This window comes from Notolepis coatsorum (assembly GCF_963971535.1).
Source record: "Notolepis coatsorum genome assembly, chromosome: 10".
Lineage (NCBI taxonomy): Eukaryota > Metazoa > Chordata > Actinopteri > Aulopiformes > Paralepididae > Notolepis > Notolepis coatsorum.
Genome location: NC_140174.1, coordinates 125,880,746 through 125,900,085, shown reverse-complemented (window position 1 = coordinate 125,900,085; position 19,340 = coordinate 125,880,746). Strand labels below are relative to the sequence as shown.

Here is a 19,340-nt window from a genome sequence, read left to right as displayed (position 1 = left end):
GCGCACCTCTTCATTTCAGACCACTGCCGATCTCGCGGGAGTGGGAGGTACCAACATGATACCTGGCCTGGCGAAGGCAAGACCGGGGAAGCCCGCACTGTGTGCCTTAAAAGGTTTCGAGCCCCCCTGCTGACAACACTTATAGTTGACAGACGTAACACCAGACTCAACCACACAGCTTACGGTGTGGGAGCCGCTTGACAGCACAACATTCTCACGGACAGACCCAGGCTCAGCCATCAACTGGGTGTCAGCCCCTGTCCCCATGAGAAGCGAAAAGTGGGGCCGCCCGCGCTTCAACGACGGCACGCGGCCCGCAGCCAAAGGAAACAATCAGAGCCCCCTTTTTCCGCTGGTGTTGGGGGAGGGAGTGATCGGAGAGCGGGCTGCTCGCGGCAGGATGGTGACGGCTTGTTGTTCAAGCCGAGCCCATCCAACATGGCCGATCCCTCGGCCGCCAAGGCTGTCGGCCTTGTGGACACCTGTCGATTCAACGCCCAGGATACCTCTGGTGGGGGAAAAACATGGCCGCCTGTCGAGGGCCTCGTCATCGCCGCTGACGAGGCCGTGCTCTCTCTTCTTCTGGCTGCGCGGTGTGAGGCGGTGTGGGGCCTAGGACAATACCGCCCGCGCTCCAGCAGAAGACCAAAATCCCCTGCGGAGAGGGGAACCCTGAGCGGTTATAGCTTGCGGCTAGGTCAAAGCTAATAACGTCAACAACCTCGCGCGATGTGTCGACGTCGGCTGGCCCTCAAGGCCCCGCCACCAGACACCTTTTTTTTTATAGAAAAAACAGCAATTCGAACACAGTTCAAATCGCTGCCAATTCCATACCGTGGCGGTACAGGCTTTAGCAGCCCACCAGCCACTCGCCAGGCCGACCCACCCATGGTGTCGGCCGGGCGGGGCACTGTTTCAATATGTCAAAAGCAAAGGACTGATGTTAACACGGAGCACCATTGGTGGTTGCAAACAGCAACCTCCACTGTGGTGTGCACCATGAAGGGGTTAAATGAATAAAAGAACTAACACCACAAAATACTGTAGAATGAGCAAGCCCATATACACAACGTTAAGGGGAGGCGGACCAGAGAGAACCAGTCCCGCATTCATTCAAAATATTCACAACAGCACACCAGCCCCGGCTTAGCCCATTTACCAAAAAGGTAAACAAAGCCCCCCCCGCACTACTCCCCCAATAGACACCGATTGACCATCAGCATGAATGGTTGAGAGAAGAGAAAGCTGTAGCATAGACAGACCTTCTCATAGCAGAGAGACAGAACAAAACAGTAGCCCATTACACTACTATAGCATAGCGTTCAACGCTACTATGGACAGAAACAGTCAGCTGAGCCACAACACGGGCCGCCGTTAAGTCCCATCCTGCAGTAGTATAGCTCTACTGCTACCCACCGAGCCTCAAGCATCGGCTCCCAGGTGGGAACACCGTTCACCAAACCCCGCCGGGACACAGGAGTAACGCTACCTGGCTAGGCTACCTAGCCACGGCCTACCTTGTTGTCAACCCATTTATCCGTAAAAAAGGTAAATAGGACTCAGCAAAACCCCCACATCAGCTACCGACTGACCTTCATTGATGAACCGGGCAAGAGGAGGGAAAAGCGACAACATCCCACGGCGGAGACATTAGAACAGCGTAGCAGTAGTGTTAGCATGTAGCATTAGCATGTAGCTTCATTAGTTGTTTAACAGCACGCTTCCAGGACCGTTTGGAACCCGTTCACTGCAGTGAAACGGCCACCAAACCATCCCGCCCCTGGCGCCGACACACAACATGGTTGTGTAACAAAACAACCCAGCATTACTAACACTAATACCCATGCCTGATGACACAGGGCCTACCTGTGTACAAGCCGGCTCGATAGCCAACCTTGCACGCTGCTCCTGGATCTGCTGTCACCAGACGAGGAAACATCAGAATAGGCCCGACGTGTCGCTGAAACATGCCCGAAGATTCCAGGGGTAAGCAAACCTCCGGTAACTTTCAACATTACGCAATTTCTCATAATCTTTTCATAACAACTAGTTTACATAAGGTGCACTGCAACCGTTATGATGGAAACGAAAATAGAGGAAGAGTGTTTGGTGACCATGCCTACTGTCTTATAGGCTACGCCTCCATAGGGGCGGGACCCGGCAGGTGTAGGTGTACTTGTTTTTTTCGTTGATGGAGTACAATAGGTACATGAGATGAGGTATATCTCGATAGGCTTAAGAGCGGGACGCGATGGCCAAGTACGATAATATAACTGTACCCCCATGTACGAAACAAAATAAAATTAATGAATACAATTAATGTGTGTGCAATGCATGCATGTGGCTGGATACACACTCTGTTGAATGGTAAATGGTGCATTTATATAACAGCTTTTATCTAAAGCGCTTTACAATTTTGTTCTTCACATTCACCCATTCACTCACACATTCAGGGGGGGGGGGGCATGGTGGCATCTACAGTATCTGTTCAAGCTTGCTGTGTTTTTAATTCTTTTTGGCATATTGTCAAAACAAAATAGGTTACAGTCACCTGTTTTCCTGGGGTGTCACCCTCTAGGTTTGAAGATGTTTATTCCTCTCTTCAGCCTCTAGGTTTCAACATGTTTATTCCTCTGTTCAGCCTCTAGGTTTCAACATGTTTATTCCTCTGTTCAGCCTCTGGGTTTCAACATGTTTATTCCTCTGTTCAGCCTCTGGGTTTCAACATGTTTATTCCTCTGTTCACCCTCTGGTTTCAACATGTTTATTCCTCTGTTCAGCCTCTGGGTTTCAACATGTGTATTCCTCTGTTCACCCTCTGGGTTTAAACATGTTTATTCCTCTGTTCACCCTCTGGTTTCAACATGTTTATTCTTCTCTTCAGCCTCTAGGTTTCAACATGTGTATTCCTCTGTTTTTGATTGATTGATTGAAAACTTTATTAACAGATTGCAGAATGGGTACAATACAGTACAGCTCAATACACACAATTGTTAAGGGGATGCAGACCAGAGAAAGACTTTCGTCTTGTTTACATCAGGTTCCCCCATTTTCAATTCATCAGGACATATATGACATACATGACATACAGATAGTCAGTACTGCTACATCTATACATTTATGACATACCAGATTTGTAAATACAGTACTGTTTGTGATACAGAAGGAGTCAAGAAAAGGGAGTATATACATTTGACGTAGAAACTGTACATTGGAGGAGGTTGGGTGGGGTTGTGTGGGGGGTGTTGGGTACATTGGGATATTGACAACCATACTGGGTAATTTACATTGGAGGTGGTTGGGGGGGGGGGGGGGGGGGGAGAAACACTGTATAAACAAGCAAAACTGTACATTGAGGGGGGGGGGAGACACTGTAAAAACAAGCAAAATTGTACATTGGACTATTGACAACCATACTAGGTAAATGACTGTACATTGGAGGGGGTTGGGTTAGGACATTTACAGGGGCCAGTTTTGAATTGCAGTCTCCCGTAGGTGTCCCTTGAGAGTGGTTTTGAAAGTGGGTAGTGATCCACATTCCTTTACAGCTTTGGGTAGGGTGTTTCACATTGATGTGGCATAATTGCGAAACGTGTTTAGTCCCTTATTTGAGCCGAATCTGGGTTTAACATGATTTGTGGAGCTCCCTCTGGTGTTGTGATCGTGGTATTCACTGACCTTTGGGAAGTATTTAGTCATGTACATGGGTACCTTGGTCGTGTAGTGTATCTTGTAGACCAGGCCCATTGCAAGTTGCTGTACTCTGTCGTCTACTCTAAGCCATCCTAGGTTGTCAAAGTGGGCAGGGGTGAGGTGGGTTCTAGGAGTAAGGTCAAGCAGTAGTCTGACCAGTTTGTTTTGAGATGTTTGTAATTTTGTTTTTAGCGCCTTTGAGGTGCTTTGGTACCATGAGGTGCAAGCATAGTCGTAGTACCCTTGAATGAGTGCTCCTGCCAGAGTCTTCAGGGTATTCTTGTTTACCAGAGAGGAGATCCAGTACAAGAATCGAGTTCGTTGGTTGACTTTTTTTATTACATTGGATGCCATTTTGTCACAGGAGAGATTAGCCTCTAGGATGGAACCCAGGTAGGTAATTTCATCTTTCCTTGTGACAATATTGTCACCCACTGTAACTGAGAAGCCGTCGGTCTTGCTAAGTTTGTTATTTGAACCGAAGAGAATGGACTCTGTTTTGCCCATGTGTAATGATAGTTTGTTATCAGCGAGCCATATGCAGATTTTGCCTAGTTCCGAGCTGAGGGTTTTTTCAACCTGTAACTTGTTCTTGTCAGAGACCAGCAGGGCTGAGTCGTCCGCAAACAGGAACAAGTTGCAGTCACAAGCTGACGACATGTCATTTGCATAAATTAGGAACAGTAGCGGTCCTAGTATGCTTCCTTGTGGAACACCACAGCTCACTGTGAGGGGGGGGGATAGGGTACCGTTTACCTCCACCATCTGTTCCCTCCCCTCAAGGTAGGATTGCATCCAGCTCACTGATAAGCTATCAAAACCAATTGCTTTTAGCTTGTCAATCAGAATGGAGTGATTGACAGTGTCGAAGGCCTTTTGTAGGTCCAGCATGACCATGCCGCAGTATTTGCCCGCGTCCACCTCTTGTTTGATGTGGTCATTCAAATAGAGAAGGCATGTGTCAGTGGAGTGGGATGTTCTGAAGCCAGATTGGAATTCGTAGATTAGATTTTTTTCCGCTAGGTACTTTTCGACCTGTTCGTAGACTATTTTTTCCATGACTTTCGAGATGGAGGTGAGAATAGAAACAGGGCGGTAGTTGCCTGGGTCTAATTTGCTGCCCTTTTTGTGCAGAGGGGTCACCCTCGCAATTTTGAAGTCCTTGGGGACGTGTCCCTGTTTTATGGAGAGGTTTATTATGTGTGTGATGACTGGGGTGATGGCGGCTGCTGAGTCTCTGAGGAATTTGGAGGGGATGTTGTCATGGCCAGTGGCCTTGTTAGGTTGGAGGGCGCTCAGTTTATTGAGTACCTCATCTGTTGTTACCATTTCCAGCTTGAAGTCGTCCTTGCGGACCCCTAGGTTTTTGTAGTAAGCTACTATGTGTTCTACCCCATAAAGCCCTGAGTGGGAGGGTAGTTTGTTTACCAGTGTTGTGGCTATGTTTGTGAAGAAAATTTTTAAGTAATTGGCTACATCCACCCTCTGGGTTTAAACATGTGTATTGCTCTGTTCAGCCTCTAGGCTTAAACATGTTTATTCCTCTGTTCAGCCTCTAGGCTTAAACATGTTTATTCCTCTGTTCAGCCTCTAGGTTTCAACATGTTTATTCCTCTCTTCACCCTCTTGGTTTAAACATGTTGATTCCTCTCTTCAGCCTCCTTCATGCTTCCTAACATCCTTCCTATGCTTCCTAACATCCTTCCTATGCTTCCTAACATCCTTCCTATGCTTCCTAAGTATCCTTCCTATGCTTCCTAACATCCTTCCTATGCTTCCTAACATCCTTCCTATGCTTCCTAACATCCTTCCTATGCTTCCTAAGTATCCTTCCTATGCTTCCTAAGTATCCTTCCTATGCTTCCTAACATCCTTCCTATGCTTCCTAAGTATCCTTCCTATGCTTCCTAACATCCTTCCTATGCTTCCTAAGTATCCTTCCTATGCTTCCTAAGTATCCTTCCTATGCTTCCTAACATCCTTCCTATGCTTCCTAAGTATCCTTCCTATGCTTCCTAACATCCTTCCTATGCTTCCTAAGTATCCTTCCTATGCTTCCTAAGTATCCTTCCTATGCTTCCTAAGTATCCTTCCTATGCTTCCTAAGTATCCTTCCTATGCTTCCTAAGTATCCTTCCTATGCTTCCTAACATCCTTCCTATGCTTCCTAACATCCTTCCTATGCTTCCTAACATCCTTCCTAACATCCTTCCTATGCTTCCTAAGTATCCTTCCTATGCTTCCTAACATCCTTCCTATGCTTCCTATCATCCTTCCTATGCTTCCTAACATCCTTCCTATGCTTCCTAAGTATCCGTCCTATGCTTCCTAACATCCTTCCTATGCTTCCTAACATCCTTCCTATGCTTCCTAAGTATCCTTCCTATGCTTCCTAACATCCTTCCTATGCTTCCTAAGTATCCTTCCTATGCTTCCTAACATCCTTCCTATGCTTCCTAAGTATCCTTCCTATGCTTCCTAACATCCTTCCTATGCTTCCTAAGTATCCTTCCTATGCTTCCTAAGTATCCTTCCTATGCTTCCTAAGTATCCTTCCTATGCTTCCTAAGTATCCTTCCTATGCTTCCTAAGTATCCTTCCTATGCTTCCTAAGTATCCTTCCTATGCTTCCTAACATCCTTCCTATGCTTCCTAAGTATCCTTCCTATGCTTCCTAACATCCTTCCTATGCTTCCTAAGTATCCTTCCTATGCTTCCTAACATCCTTCCTATGCTTCCTAACATCCTTCCTATGCTTCCTAACATCCTTCCTATGCTTCCTAAGTATCCTTCCTATGCTTCCTAACATCCTTCCTATGCTTCCTAAGTATCCTTCCTATGCTTCCTAAGCATCCTTCCTATGCTTCCTAACATCCTTCCTATGCTTCCTATCATCCTTCCTATGCTTCCTAAGCATCCTTCCTATGCTTCCTAACATCCTTCCTATGCTTCCTAACATCCTTCTTATGCTTCCTAACATCCTTCCTATGCTTCCTAAGTATCCTTCCTATGCTTCCTAACATCCTTCCTATGCTTCCTAAGTATCCTTCCTATGCTTCCTAAGCATCCTTCCTATGCTTCCTAACATCCTTCCTATGCTTCCTAACATCCTTCCTATGCTTCCTAAGTACCCTTCCTATGCTTCCTAAGTATCCTTCCTATGCTTCCTAAGTATCCTTCCTATGCTTCCTAACATCCTTCCTATGCTTCCTAAGTATCCTTCCTATGCTTCCTAAGTATCCTTCCTATGCTTCCTAACATCCTTCCTATGCTTCCTAACATCCTTCCTATGCTTCCTAACATCCTTCCTATGCTTCCTAACATCCTTCCTATGCTTCCTAAGTATCCTTCCTATGCTTCCTATCATCCTTCCTATGCTTCCTAACATCCTTCCTATGCTTCCTAAGTATCCTTCCTATGCTTCCTAACATCCTTCCTATGCTTCCTAATTATCCTTCCTAACATCCTTCCTATGCTTCCTAAGTATCCTTCCTATGCTTCCTAAGTATCCTTCCTATGCTTCCTAACATCCTTCCTATGCTTCCTAAGTATCCTTCCTATGCTTCCTAAGTATCCTTCCTATGCTTCCTAAGTATCCTTCCTATGCTTCCTATCATCCTTCCTATGCTTCCTAACATCCTTCCTATGCTTCCTAAGTATCCTTCCTATGCTTCCTAACATCCTTCCTATGCTTCCTAATTATCCTTCCTAACATCCTTCCTATGCTTCCTAAGTATCCTTCCTATGCTTCCTAAGTATCCTTCCTATGCTTCCTAACATCCTTCCTATGCTTCCTAATTATCCTTCCTAACATCCTTCCTATGCTTCCTAACATCCTTCCTATGCTTCCTAACATCCTTCCTATGCTTCCTAACATCCTTCCTATGCTTCCTAACATCCTTCCTATGCTTCCTAACATCCTTCCTATGCTTCCTAACATCCTTCCTATGCTTCCTAAGTATCCTTCCTATGCTTCCTAACATCCTTCCTATGCTTCCTAATTATCCTTCCTAACATCCTTCCTATGCTTCCTAACATCCTTCCTATGCTTCCTAAGTATCCTTCCTATGCTTCCTAAGTATCCTTCCTATGCTTCCTAACATCCTTCCTATGCTTCCTAAGTATCCTTCCTATGCTTCCTAACATCCTTCCTATGCTTCCTATCATCCTTCCTATGCTTCCTATCATCCTTCCTATGCTTCCTAAGTATCCTTCCTATGCTTCCTATCATCCTTCCTATGCTTCCTATCATCCTTCCTATGCTTCCTAAGTATCCTTCCTATGCTTCCTAATTATCCTTCCTAACATCCTTCCTATGCTTCCTATCATCCTTCCTATGCTTCCTATCATCCTTTCTTATGCTTCCTAAGTATCCTTCCTATGCTTCCTAACATCCTTCCTATGCTTCCTAACATCCTTCCTATGCTTCCTAAGTATCCTTCCTATGCTTCCTAACATCCTTCCTATGCTTCCTAAGTATCCTTCCTATGCTTCCTAACATCCTTCCTATGCTTCCTAAGTATCCTTCCTATGCTTCCTAACATCCTTCCTATGCTTCCTAAGTATCCTTCCTATGCTTCCTAACATCCTTCCTATGCTTCCTAAGTATCCTTCCTATGCTTCCTAAGTATCCTTCCTATGCTTCCTAACATCCTTCCTATGCTTCCTAAGTATCCTTCCTATGCTTCCTAACATCCTTCCTATGCTTCCTAAGTATCCTTCCTATGCTTCCTAAGTATCCTTCCTATGCTTCCTAACATCCTTCCTATGCTTCCTAAGTATCCTTCCTATGCTTCCTAACATCCTTCCTATGCTTCCTAAGTATCCTTCCTATGCTTCCTAACATCCTTCCTATGCTTCCTAAGTATCCTTCCTATGCTTCCTAAGTATCCTTCCTATGCTTCCTAAGTATCCTTCCTATGCTTCCTAACATCCTTCCTATGCTTCTTAACATCCTTCCTATGCTTCCTAACATCCTTCCTATGCTTCCTAAGTATCCTTCCTATGCTTCCTAAGTATCCTTCCTATGCTTCCTAACATCCTTCCTATGCTTCCTAAGTATCCTTCCTATGCTTCCTAAGTATCCTTCCTATGCTTCCTAAGTATCCTTCCTATGCTTCCTAACATCCTTCCTATGCTTCCTAAGTATCCTTCCTATGCTTCCTAAGTATCCTTCCTATGCTTCCTAACATCCTTCCTATGCTTCCTAACATCCTTCCTATGCTTCCTAACATCCTTCCTGTTTCCTAACATCCTTCCTATGCTTCCTAACATCCTTCCTATGCTTCCTAACATCCTTCCTGTGCTTCCTAACATCCTTCCTATGCTTCCTAACATCCTTCCTATGCTTCCTAACATCCTTCCTGTTTCCTAACATCCTTCCTATGCTTCCTAACATCCTTCCTATGCTTCCTAACATCCTTCCTATGCTTCCTAACATCCTTCCTGTTTCCTAACATCCTTCCTATGCTTCCTAACATCCTTCCTATGCTTCCTAAGTATCCTTCCTATGCTTCCTATCATCCTTCCTATGCTTCCTAAGTATCCTTCCTATGCTTCCTAACATCCTTCCTATGCTTCCTAACATCCTTCCTATGCTTCCTAACACCCTTCCTATGCTTCCTAAGTATCCTTCCTATGCTTCCTAACATCCTTCCTATGCTTCCTAACATCCTTCCTATGCTTCCTAAGTATCCTTCCTATGCTTCCTAACATCCTTCCTATGCTTCCTAAGTATCCTTCCTATGCTTCCTAAGTATCCTTCCTATGCTTCCTAACATCCTTCCTATGCTTCCTAACATCCTTCCTATGCTTCCTAAGTATCCTTCCTATGCTTCCTAACATCCTTCCTATGCTTCCTAAGTATCCTTCCTATGCTTCCTAAGTACCCTTCCTATGCTTCCTAACATCCTTCCTATGCTTCCTAACATCCTTCCTATGCTTCCTAACATCCTTCCTATGCTTCCTAAGTATCCTTCCTATGCTTCCTAACATCCTTCCTATGCTTCCTAAGTATCCTTCCTATGCTTCCTAACATCCTTCCTATGCTTCCTAACATCCTTCCTATGCTTCCTAAGTATCCTTCCTATGCTTCCTAAGTATCCTTCCTATGCTTCCTAACATCCTTCCTATGCTTCCTAAGTATCCTTCCTATGCTTCCTAAGTATCCTTCCTATGCTTCCTAAGTATCCTTCCTATGCTTCCTAACATCCTTCCTATGCTTCCTAACATCCTTCCTATGCTTATAACATCCTTCCTATGCTTCCTAACATCCTTCCTATGCTTCCTAACATCCTTCCTATGCTTCCTAAGTATCCTTCCTATGCTTCCTAACATCCTTCCTATGCTTCCTATCATCCTTCCTATGCTTCCTAACATGCTTCCTATGCTTCCTAACATCCTTCCTATGCTTCCTAAGTATCCTTCCTATGCTTCCTAACATCCTTCCTATGCTTCCTAACATCCTTCCTATGCTTCCTAACATCCTTCCTATGCTTCCTAATAACCTTTCTATGCTTCCTATTTCCATCTAGCATTAGCATGCTAATTATAATCACTATAATTAGAGAGTGGTCAGTGGGTCTGTGTCTTTGTCTGCGTGTATGCTTATGCTAATCACTCTAAGGAGTGCTTTTTGTGTGCTTGTCTGTCTGTGTGTCTGGTTGATATGTTGTAGTTCTGCATCTATTGCTGTGGATGAAAGAATAATAATAGCAAGATAAAGAAAGAAAACATTTATTGTTTATGAATCCAGTGTCATTCAGGTCTTGGTAGAAAGAACAGATCATTTGAGGTCTACCTTGAGACCCATGGAAGGTCTGAACAGGGCCCAAAGAGAGTCTCCTGGTGAAGAGGGTTGCTCATATCTTGTCTCTCATTCCTGCCGATGTTAACACAAAAAACGATGGTATGAACCAGATTTCCTCAATGTCTCAGGGTTAGGGTTAGCAGCTAACAGCCGTTTCCTCTGTAAGCAAGCCTAAAACATGGGAGTTCAACTTCAATACAAAAGCCCCCATGTTGACATATTTTCTTGATGACAATGTTTTTAAATGCCTGTTGCCAGTAGCGAGTTCACCTGGGATTCAATTAGCTTTAAAGGGGAACGTCACCCATTTTGAATGATGTTCTTCCTCCTGTGCCCCAGGACAGTTATCTCTCATAATGGCTTCAGCGTCTTAGAAATAGTTTTACTCAATGCACCTATCAGCAGCCAGGACCACACCCCTCTGCTAACGCTAACCCTAACCTATCACAAGACAGGATCACACCCTCTGCTTAGCATATAAAGCATGTTTAATCTCTCTCCCACTTTCAAATGCTGAAAGATTGCACCTATAGCATCTAAGCGGCTGTACGAGAAGACGACTCAACTTCAACGATCACAGAGATGGAGATGCCGCGCCCCAAGGATTATTCACAGATACAGCCGCAGCCCCTGGGGACAACCAGGGTGTTGGATTTCATCACCAGAGCAGCTGGAAAACGACCAGGATGTTGGGTTCCATCACCTACCCAGGTGTCGTGATATGGACGGACCACCAGCTCCTGCATCTCAACAGCCCTTTTCAGGGCTTCCCCATGGGACCTCCTGTAAGAACGAGCACTCGTCACCACGGGGCTTCTAGCCTTAGCCACGTCCCCTTCCAGGACAACCAACACAAGGTGGGGAAACTCAAGCATTTTCACAAATACTGACTGTAATGTCCTGGGGCACAGGAAGAACAAAATCTTAATTTTGAAATAGGTGGTATATTCCTTTAAAGGTAGAATCTGTAATGCCAACCTCTACGGAAAAAAAAGAGCCCCACTTGCACTTTGTTTACAATTTTTGCTTTTGGTGTGATGTGTGGGTTTGGAGTTTAGTAACTTATTATAGTGTGAATTTCTCCAGACCTCTCGTGGCAGAACCTGAGGTGTGGCCAGCAGTAGATCCCCCTGTCCCCATTCAACTTCACACATCAGACCAAAACAACAACATGTAAACAACGTGCAATACCAAGCAGGTCTCTTTTGCCTAGAGGTCACTATTTGGGTTCCTATGTTTCCACTGGGGGGGGGGGGAGCTTTTGGATAACTACTCAGTACTCACATAAAGGAACGAGGCTTTGAGAGATGAGAGAAAAAACCTCAATCACCATTGCAAGTCAAAGTGACGATATATAAGCAACACTTTCGACAGGAAGACTGTCTTGGTTACAAGCCGACCGGGGCCAGGTTCTGAGTCTGTGATAGGCCTTTCACACCGGCCGGGCTCCGTGCCGGAGCCGGTTCCCGAACGTAATCTCGAACCGGCCGGCGTGTTCACACCGGGAATAATTGGTTCGGAACATTGGACGGAGGCTTTAGTTCGGCCCTCTAAGAAAACACAGAGCACCGATTTTTCATGTTCCGAACTAGGGATGTCCGATATTATCGGCCGATATTGGCATAAAAATGTGATATCGGAAAATATCGGTATCGGTTTAAATTTTTTTTTCTTTTTTTTACATTTATTTAACCTTTATTTACCCAGGAAAGCAAGTAAGAACAAATTATTATTTTATTTGTCAAAGTATGCATAATGTTGTGTTAATTACACAACAAGAGATATGTAATGTTAATTACCTGAAATTATTCAGTTTTTTGGCGGGGGGAAACCCTGCATATATCGGTATCGGTTGATATCGGTATCGGAAATTAAGAGTTGGACAATATCGGTAGGCCTATAGGTAAAAAAGCCAATATCGAACATCCCTATTCCGAACCAATTATTCTCGGTGTGAACACGCCGGCCGGTTCGAGATTACGTTCGGGAACCGGCTCCGGCATGGAGCCCGGCCGGTGTGAAAGGTCTATGAGAGGCATCCGGTTCTGAGTCTGTGAGAGGCATCCGGTTCTGAGTCGGTGAGAGGCATCCAGGGTTCTGAGTCTGTGAGAGGCATCCAGGGTTCTGAGTCGGTGACAGGCATCCAGGGTTCTGAGTCGGTGAGAGGCATCTGGTTCTGAGTCTGTGAAAGGAACCTTCCATGGGTCTGACGTGTCATGCTAGAGATCTTGTGGTGTGTTGTTCAGCCGGTCATCACCAAGTGGTAAGGTTGGACATTTCCAGGTTTACCAGCAGGATATTGCACTGGAAGTGGGGAAATACAAGTGGTAACCCTTGGGCTAGTTCCATGACACCTGCGTTTAACAAGCTGTGATGCGTCACTGACCTTTATTCATGCGACATCATCGGAAACATGATGTTGACCTGCTGGGGATTCCTACAAGTTGATCAAACCACCTGCATCAAGAGAGAAAGTAACCTAGTAAAGGTGGTCACGTAATACATTTCTGAGTTCACGAGGACCGGTGGAAAGCACCATCGGTGTCGAGGTCTCATGCTGAGATGTCATGCTGCCTTCCCACGCCCCCCTCACCAGGCAGCCGGCCTTTGGAATTGTTCTCAGAACAATCAGCAGCATTTTGTGTCAAATCAATACATTGCAATTCACCCACCTGCGAGTCCCACCTGTGTACTTAACCACTGCTACTCCGTCAAAGTAGTGTTTTAGCACTGAAAATAACAGCAGCGTTAAAGAGTCATGATACATCGAGGAGGCTTTAAACAGACTGTTATATACTGACAGATATACTGACAGACTGTTTATACTGACAGATATACTGACAGACTGTTAGAGATATACTGACAGACTGTTAGAGATATACTGACAGATATACTGACAGACTGTTAGATATACTGACAGATATACTGACAGACTGTTAGAGATATACTGACAGATATACTGACAGACTGTTAGAGATACACTGACAGACTGTTAGAGATATACTGACAGATATACTGACAGACTGTTAGATATACTGACAGATATACTGACAGACTGTTAGAGATATACTGACAGATATACTGACAGACTGTTAGATATACTGACAGATATACTGACAGACTGTTAGAGATATACTGACAGATATACTGACAGACTGTTAGAGATATACTGACAGACTGTTAGATATACTGACAGATGTACTGACAGACTGTTAGATGTACTGACAGACCGTTAGATATACTGACAGATATACTGACAGACTGTTAGAGATATACTGACAGACCGTTAGATATACTGACAGATATACTGACAGACTGTTAGAGATATACTGACAGACCGTTAGATATACTGACAGATATACTGACAGACTGTTAGAGATATACTGACAGACTGTTAGATATACTGACAGACTGACAGATATACTGACAGATATACTGACAGACTGTTAGAGATATACTGACAGACTGTTAGATATACTGACAGACTGACAGATATACTGACAGATATACTGACAGACTGTTAGATATACTGACAGATATACTGACAGACTGTTAGATATACTGACAGATATACTGACAGACTGTTAGATATACTGTTAGACTGTTAGATATACTGACAGACTGTTAGATATACTGTTAGACTGTTAGATATACTGACAGATATACTGACAGACTGTTAGATATACTGTTAGACTGTTAGATATACTGACAGATATACTGACAGACTGTTAGATATACTAAAAGTATAATGAAACTCTATGGATAAACCGTGACACTCCCTTGACTAAAAGTATAACGGAGCTCTATGGAGAAGTGATCGTTTAGATCACTAGCATGGTTAATAACACATGCAAATATTGTTCTGTTAGCAGGGTTACATTCCTTTGTGTGTTGATGCACACAGAGTCTGAGGTGGACGGGAAGCCTATGGAGTAGAAGAACCGTTACGGTGTTGAATGGAGGCAACCTGGAGGTCATGTTGGCCAGTCTGCAGGACACAGCGAAGGGTCAACATTCCACATGACGACTAGGTTTTACACAATGAACAATGCTGTGATGTTTATACAGACAGGTACTATGTTGTAAAAATGTACAGAATAACATTTGTTTTGTCTCTCAGTGCAAAAGTTATATGTCAAAAGAATAATAATATACAATAATATTATTGTAAAAGCCGTGCCCTTGATAAATGCCCCCCCCCCCTCTGTCTCCCCTCCCCCTTTATCCCAAACAGTCTGTTTAAGAGACTGTCAAACAGAACATAACAGACTGTTAAGAGACTGTCAAACAGAAACATACTGTAACAGTCTGTTTAAGAGACTATCAAACAGTAACAGTCTGTTTAAGAGACTGTCAAACAGAAAAATAACAGTCTGTTTAAGAGACTATCAAACAGAACATAACAGTCTGTTAAGAGACTGTCAAACAGAAACATACTGTAACAGTCTGTTTAAGAGACTATCAAACAGTAACAGTCTGTTTAAGAGACTGTCAAACAGTAACCTAACAGTCTGTTTAAGAGACTGTCAAACAGTAACCTAACAGTCTGTTTAAGAGACTGTCAAACAGAAAGATAACAGCCTGTTTAAGAGACTGTCAATAAATAACTCACATAGCCAGTTTTACAGTCACTGTCAAGTAGCAGCAGTGTTTCAGCTCTAAATACATTATTCACAAACAACAGCGTGTCACTGCACCACAATTCATCAGAACAAGTTCAACAAATATTAATTACAGTAGTATCGATAGCAATAAAATTTTTATACCATGACCATAGCATGGAGGGGATGCAATGTGTGTCGCGCCCGTGTTGAAGTATTTATATTGCTTAGTTATTAGAGTTCTGTGGCTTATTTTCCCGTGTCGTGAGATTTCCCCAAGTGAGAGAAGGCAATGGAGTGTCTTAGCAGGTGTGCCGGTGGTGGTGGGAGTAGTGGGTGGGTGGTGATCAGCTGGTGCAGATGCTGTTGATGGAGACGATGGCCGGGTCCACCAGGCCCAGCTCCTCGTGCTCGTTGACGCACAGCTGGTAGCCGCAGCCCCGCCGCGGGCGCTTGGCTTGGTGGGGCTTGGTGCGCGGCGGGAGCAGGAAGCCCACGCTGCCCGCGATCAGCATGTGCCAAATGCTGTGGATGTAGAAGTAGTTCTCCTCCGTCTCCACGAAGGCGTACAGCGCCACGGCCGACGTGGCGATCATGGTGCCGGGGAACAGGAAGAACACCCAGCGCTTCCAGGTCGGAGGGTAGCAGCGCCGCCGCCGGATGGTCCGCACCGTCTGGTGGAGCGAGAGGCGAGAGACGGTAAACACAAGCAAACATGCGCATAATACTATACATCCACACGATGAGAGTCGTCTGGGATTCGGAAGGCTCCCGGTTAGACCTCTTAGACCTCTGAGGAACTGGGCTACAGAGCAGCAGACCTATTTGTTTATTTAGACAGGACAGAGCATATAACTGGACATTACAAATAAATGCAGTGTAAATACACCGGATTTAGCAAGGATGCTAATTTTCATCCACAGTCCCCACACAAAGCATAAAAACGAAACAGGCAGGCAGTGAAGCATAACATGCTACGAGACAAAGCATAAAAACATACATACAGAAAAAAGTACAAGGTATAAAGGGTGCACTACTATACTATTTGACTATACATGGTCACAGGTTTGGTTGTTAAATTTAGATTGCATTTAAAAGATGGAAATGATGTACAATCTCGTATGGTCAGTGGTAGATCATTCCAGATTAAACAGCCCTGGACTGAGAGGGTGTTATGGAACTGGACTACAGAACAGAAGTCCTCTAATGAACTGGACTACAGAACAGCAGACCTCTGAGGAACTGGACTACAGAACAGCAGACCTCTAAGGAACTGGACTACAGAACAGAATACCTCTGAGGAACTGGACTACAGAACAGAAGTCCTCTAAGGAACTGGACTACAGAACAGAAGTCCTCTGAGGAACTGGACTACAGAACAGAAGTCCTCTAAGGAACTGGACTACAGAACAGAATACCTCTAAGGAACTGGACTACAGAACAGAATACCTCTAAGGAACTGGACTACAGAACAGCAGACCTCTGAGGAACTGGACTACAGAACAGCAGACCTCTAAGGAACTGGACTACAGAACAGCAGACCTCTGAGGAACTGGACTACAGAACAGCAGACCTCTAAGGAACTGGACTACAGAACAGAAGTCCTCTAAGGAACTGGACTACAGAACAGCAGTCCTCTGAGGAACTGGACTACAGAACAGCAGTCCTCTGAGGAACTGGACTACAGAACAGAAGTCCTCTAAGGAACTGGACTACACAACAGAAGTCCTCTAAGGAACTGGACTACAGAACAGCAGTCCTCTGAGGAACTGGACTACAGAACAGCAGTCCTCTGAGGAACTGGACTACAGAACAGAAGTCCTCTAAGGAACTGGACTACAGAACAGAAGTCCTCTAAGGAACTGGACTACAGAACAGAAGTCCTCTAAGGAACTGGACTACAGAACAGAAGACCTCTGAGGAACTGGACCACAGAACAGCAGACCTCTGAGGAACTGGACTACAGAACAGAAGTCCTCTAAGGAACTGGACTACAGAACAGAAGTCCTCTAAGGAACTGGACTACAGAACAGAAGTCCTCTAAGGAACTGGACTACAGAACAGAAGTCCTCTAAGGAACTGGACTACAGAACAGAAGTCCTCTAAGGAACTGGACTACAGAGCAGCAGACCTCTAAGGAACTGGACTACAGAACAGAAGTCCTCTAAGGAACTGGACTACAGAACAGAAGTCCTCTAAGGAACTGGACTACACAACAGAAGTCCTCTAAGGAACTGGACTACAGAACAGAAGTCCTCTAAGGAACTGGACTACAGAACAGAAGTCCTCTAAGGAACTGGACTACAGAACAGAAGTCCTCTAAGGAACTGGACTACAGAACAGAAGTCCTCTAAGGAACTGGACTACAGAACAGAAGACCTCTGAGGAACTGGACTACAGAACAGAATACCTCTGAGGAACTGGACTACAGAGCAGAAGTCCTCTAAGGAACTGGACTACAGAACAGCAGACCTCTAAGGAACTGGACTACAGAACAGCAGACCTCTGAGGAACTGGACTACAGAACAGAAGTCCTCTAAGGAACTGGACTACAGAACAGCAGACCTGCAAGGAAGGAACTGGACTACAGAACAGCAGACCTGCAAGGAACTGGACTACAGAACAGCAGACCTGCAAGGAACTGGACTACAGAACAGCAGACCTGCAAGGAACTGGACTACAGAACAGCAGACCTGCAAGGAAGGAACTGGACTACAGAACAGCAGACCTGCAAGGAACTGGACTACAGAACAGAAGACCTGCAAGGAACTGGACTACAGAACTAGGGATGTTCGATTTTGTTTTTTTTAAACCGATATCCGATAGACCGATATTGTGCAACTCTTAATTTCCGATACCGATATCAACCGATACCGATATATGCTGGGTTTCCCCACCAAAAAAACTGAATAATTTTTGGTAATTAACATTACATATCTCTTGTCATGGAATGAATACATTATGCATACTTTTGACAATAAATAAAATAAGAATTTGTTCTTACTTGCTTGCCTGGGTAAATAAAGGTTAAATAAATGTACATGAACATGACTAATGTTCCACTCCTGTTTATATCACTAGAACCTGACTAATGTTCCACTCCTGTTTATATCACTAGAACATGACTAATGTTCCACTCCTGTTTATATCACTAGAACACGACTAATGTTCCACTCCTACTGTTTATATCACTAGAACATGACTAATGTTCCACTCCTACTGTTTATATCACTAGAACATGACTAATGTTCCACTCCTACTGTTTATATCACTAGAACATGACTAATGTTCCACTCCTACTGTTTATATCACTAGAACATGACTAATGTTCCACTCCTCCTGTTTATATCACTAGAACATGACTAATGTTCCACTCCTACTTTAAAAGTGTGGTTGAGACCTTTAAAGATGGTTGATATTAATGTTCTCCTTACCCATGATGCCCAGAGGGAACAGCTGTTACAGATGGTTGATAGAGTTACGTACCCATGATGCCCAGAGGGAACAGCTGTTACAGATGGTTGATAGAGTTACGTACCCATGATGCCCAGAGGGAACAGCTGTTACAGATGGTTGATAGAGTTACGTACCCATGATGCCCAGAGGGAACAGCTGTTACAGATGGTTGATGGTGCTCTACGTACCCATGCTACAGCCATGATGCCCAGAGCGAAGAGGCTGGGTCCCAGCAGGTTCCACAGGCCGTGGCGGTCCAGCTGCAGGGCCATGGACAGAGACATGGCTCCCAGCAGGTACAGCACCTGAGGAACGACCAGATCCATAGTTCAACCTGGTAAATGGCTGCTTTTTTATATAGCAGCTTTTATCCAAAGCGCTTTACAATTTGTTCCTCACATTTTACCCATTCACTCACACATTCACACACCGACGGCGGAGGCAACCATGCAAGGTGCCAACCTGCTCATCGGGAGCAATTAGGGGTTAAGTGTCTTGCTCAAGGACACATTGACACGCTGCCCGGGAGGAGCGGGAATCGAACCGGGAACCTCCGGATTGCTAGACGACTGGTCTACCTCCTGAGCCACTGTCGCCCCCCCCCAACATTATCATAAAAGACCACAGAGTGAGGTCCACTTTGTGTAAAATAACAATTTTCATTGTTTTCCATTATTGGTGAATTTCACCATCACTTGCTCTAATAGTTCTTTTAATAATAATTTTTTCATTTGAAGAAGAAAAAAAAGACAAAAAAGATCTAACCTTCATACTGTCTTTTA

At 44.5% G+C, this 19,340-nt stretch overlaps 1 protein-coding gene across 1 annotated transcript in view; it reads right to left on the bottom strand.

Moving 5' to 3' along the window:
* Positions 1–15,449: 15,449 nt before the first annotated feature.
* Positions 15,450–19,340, bottom strand: part of LOC311235711 (transmembrane protein 8B-like) — a gene marked incomplete at both ends in the record, with an annotated part of 118,272 nt that continues 114,381 nt past the window's right edge. The window contains 2 exons of the mRNA XM_084323177.1: positions 15,450–15,776; positions 18,747–18,863. Of these exons, the coding sequence (XP_084179303.1) occupies positions 15,450–15,776; positions 18,747–18,863 (444 nt within the window). The remainder of the gene's footprint in view (positions 15,777–18,746; positions 18,864–19,340) is intronic.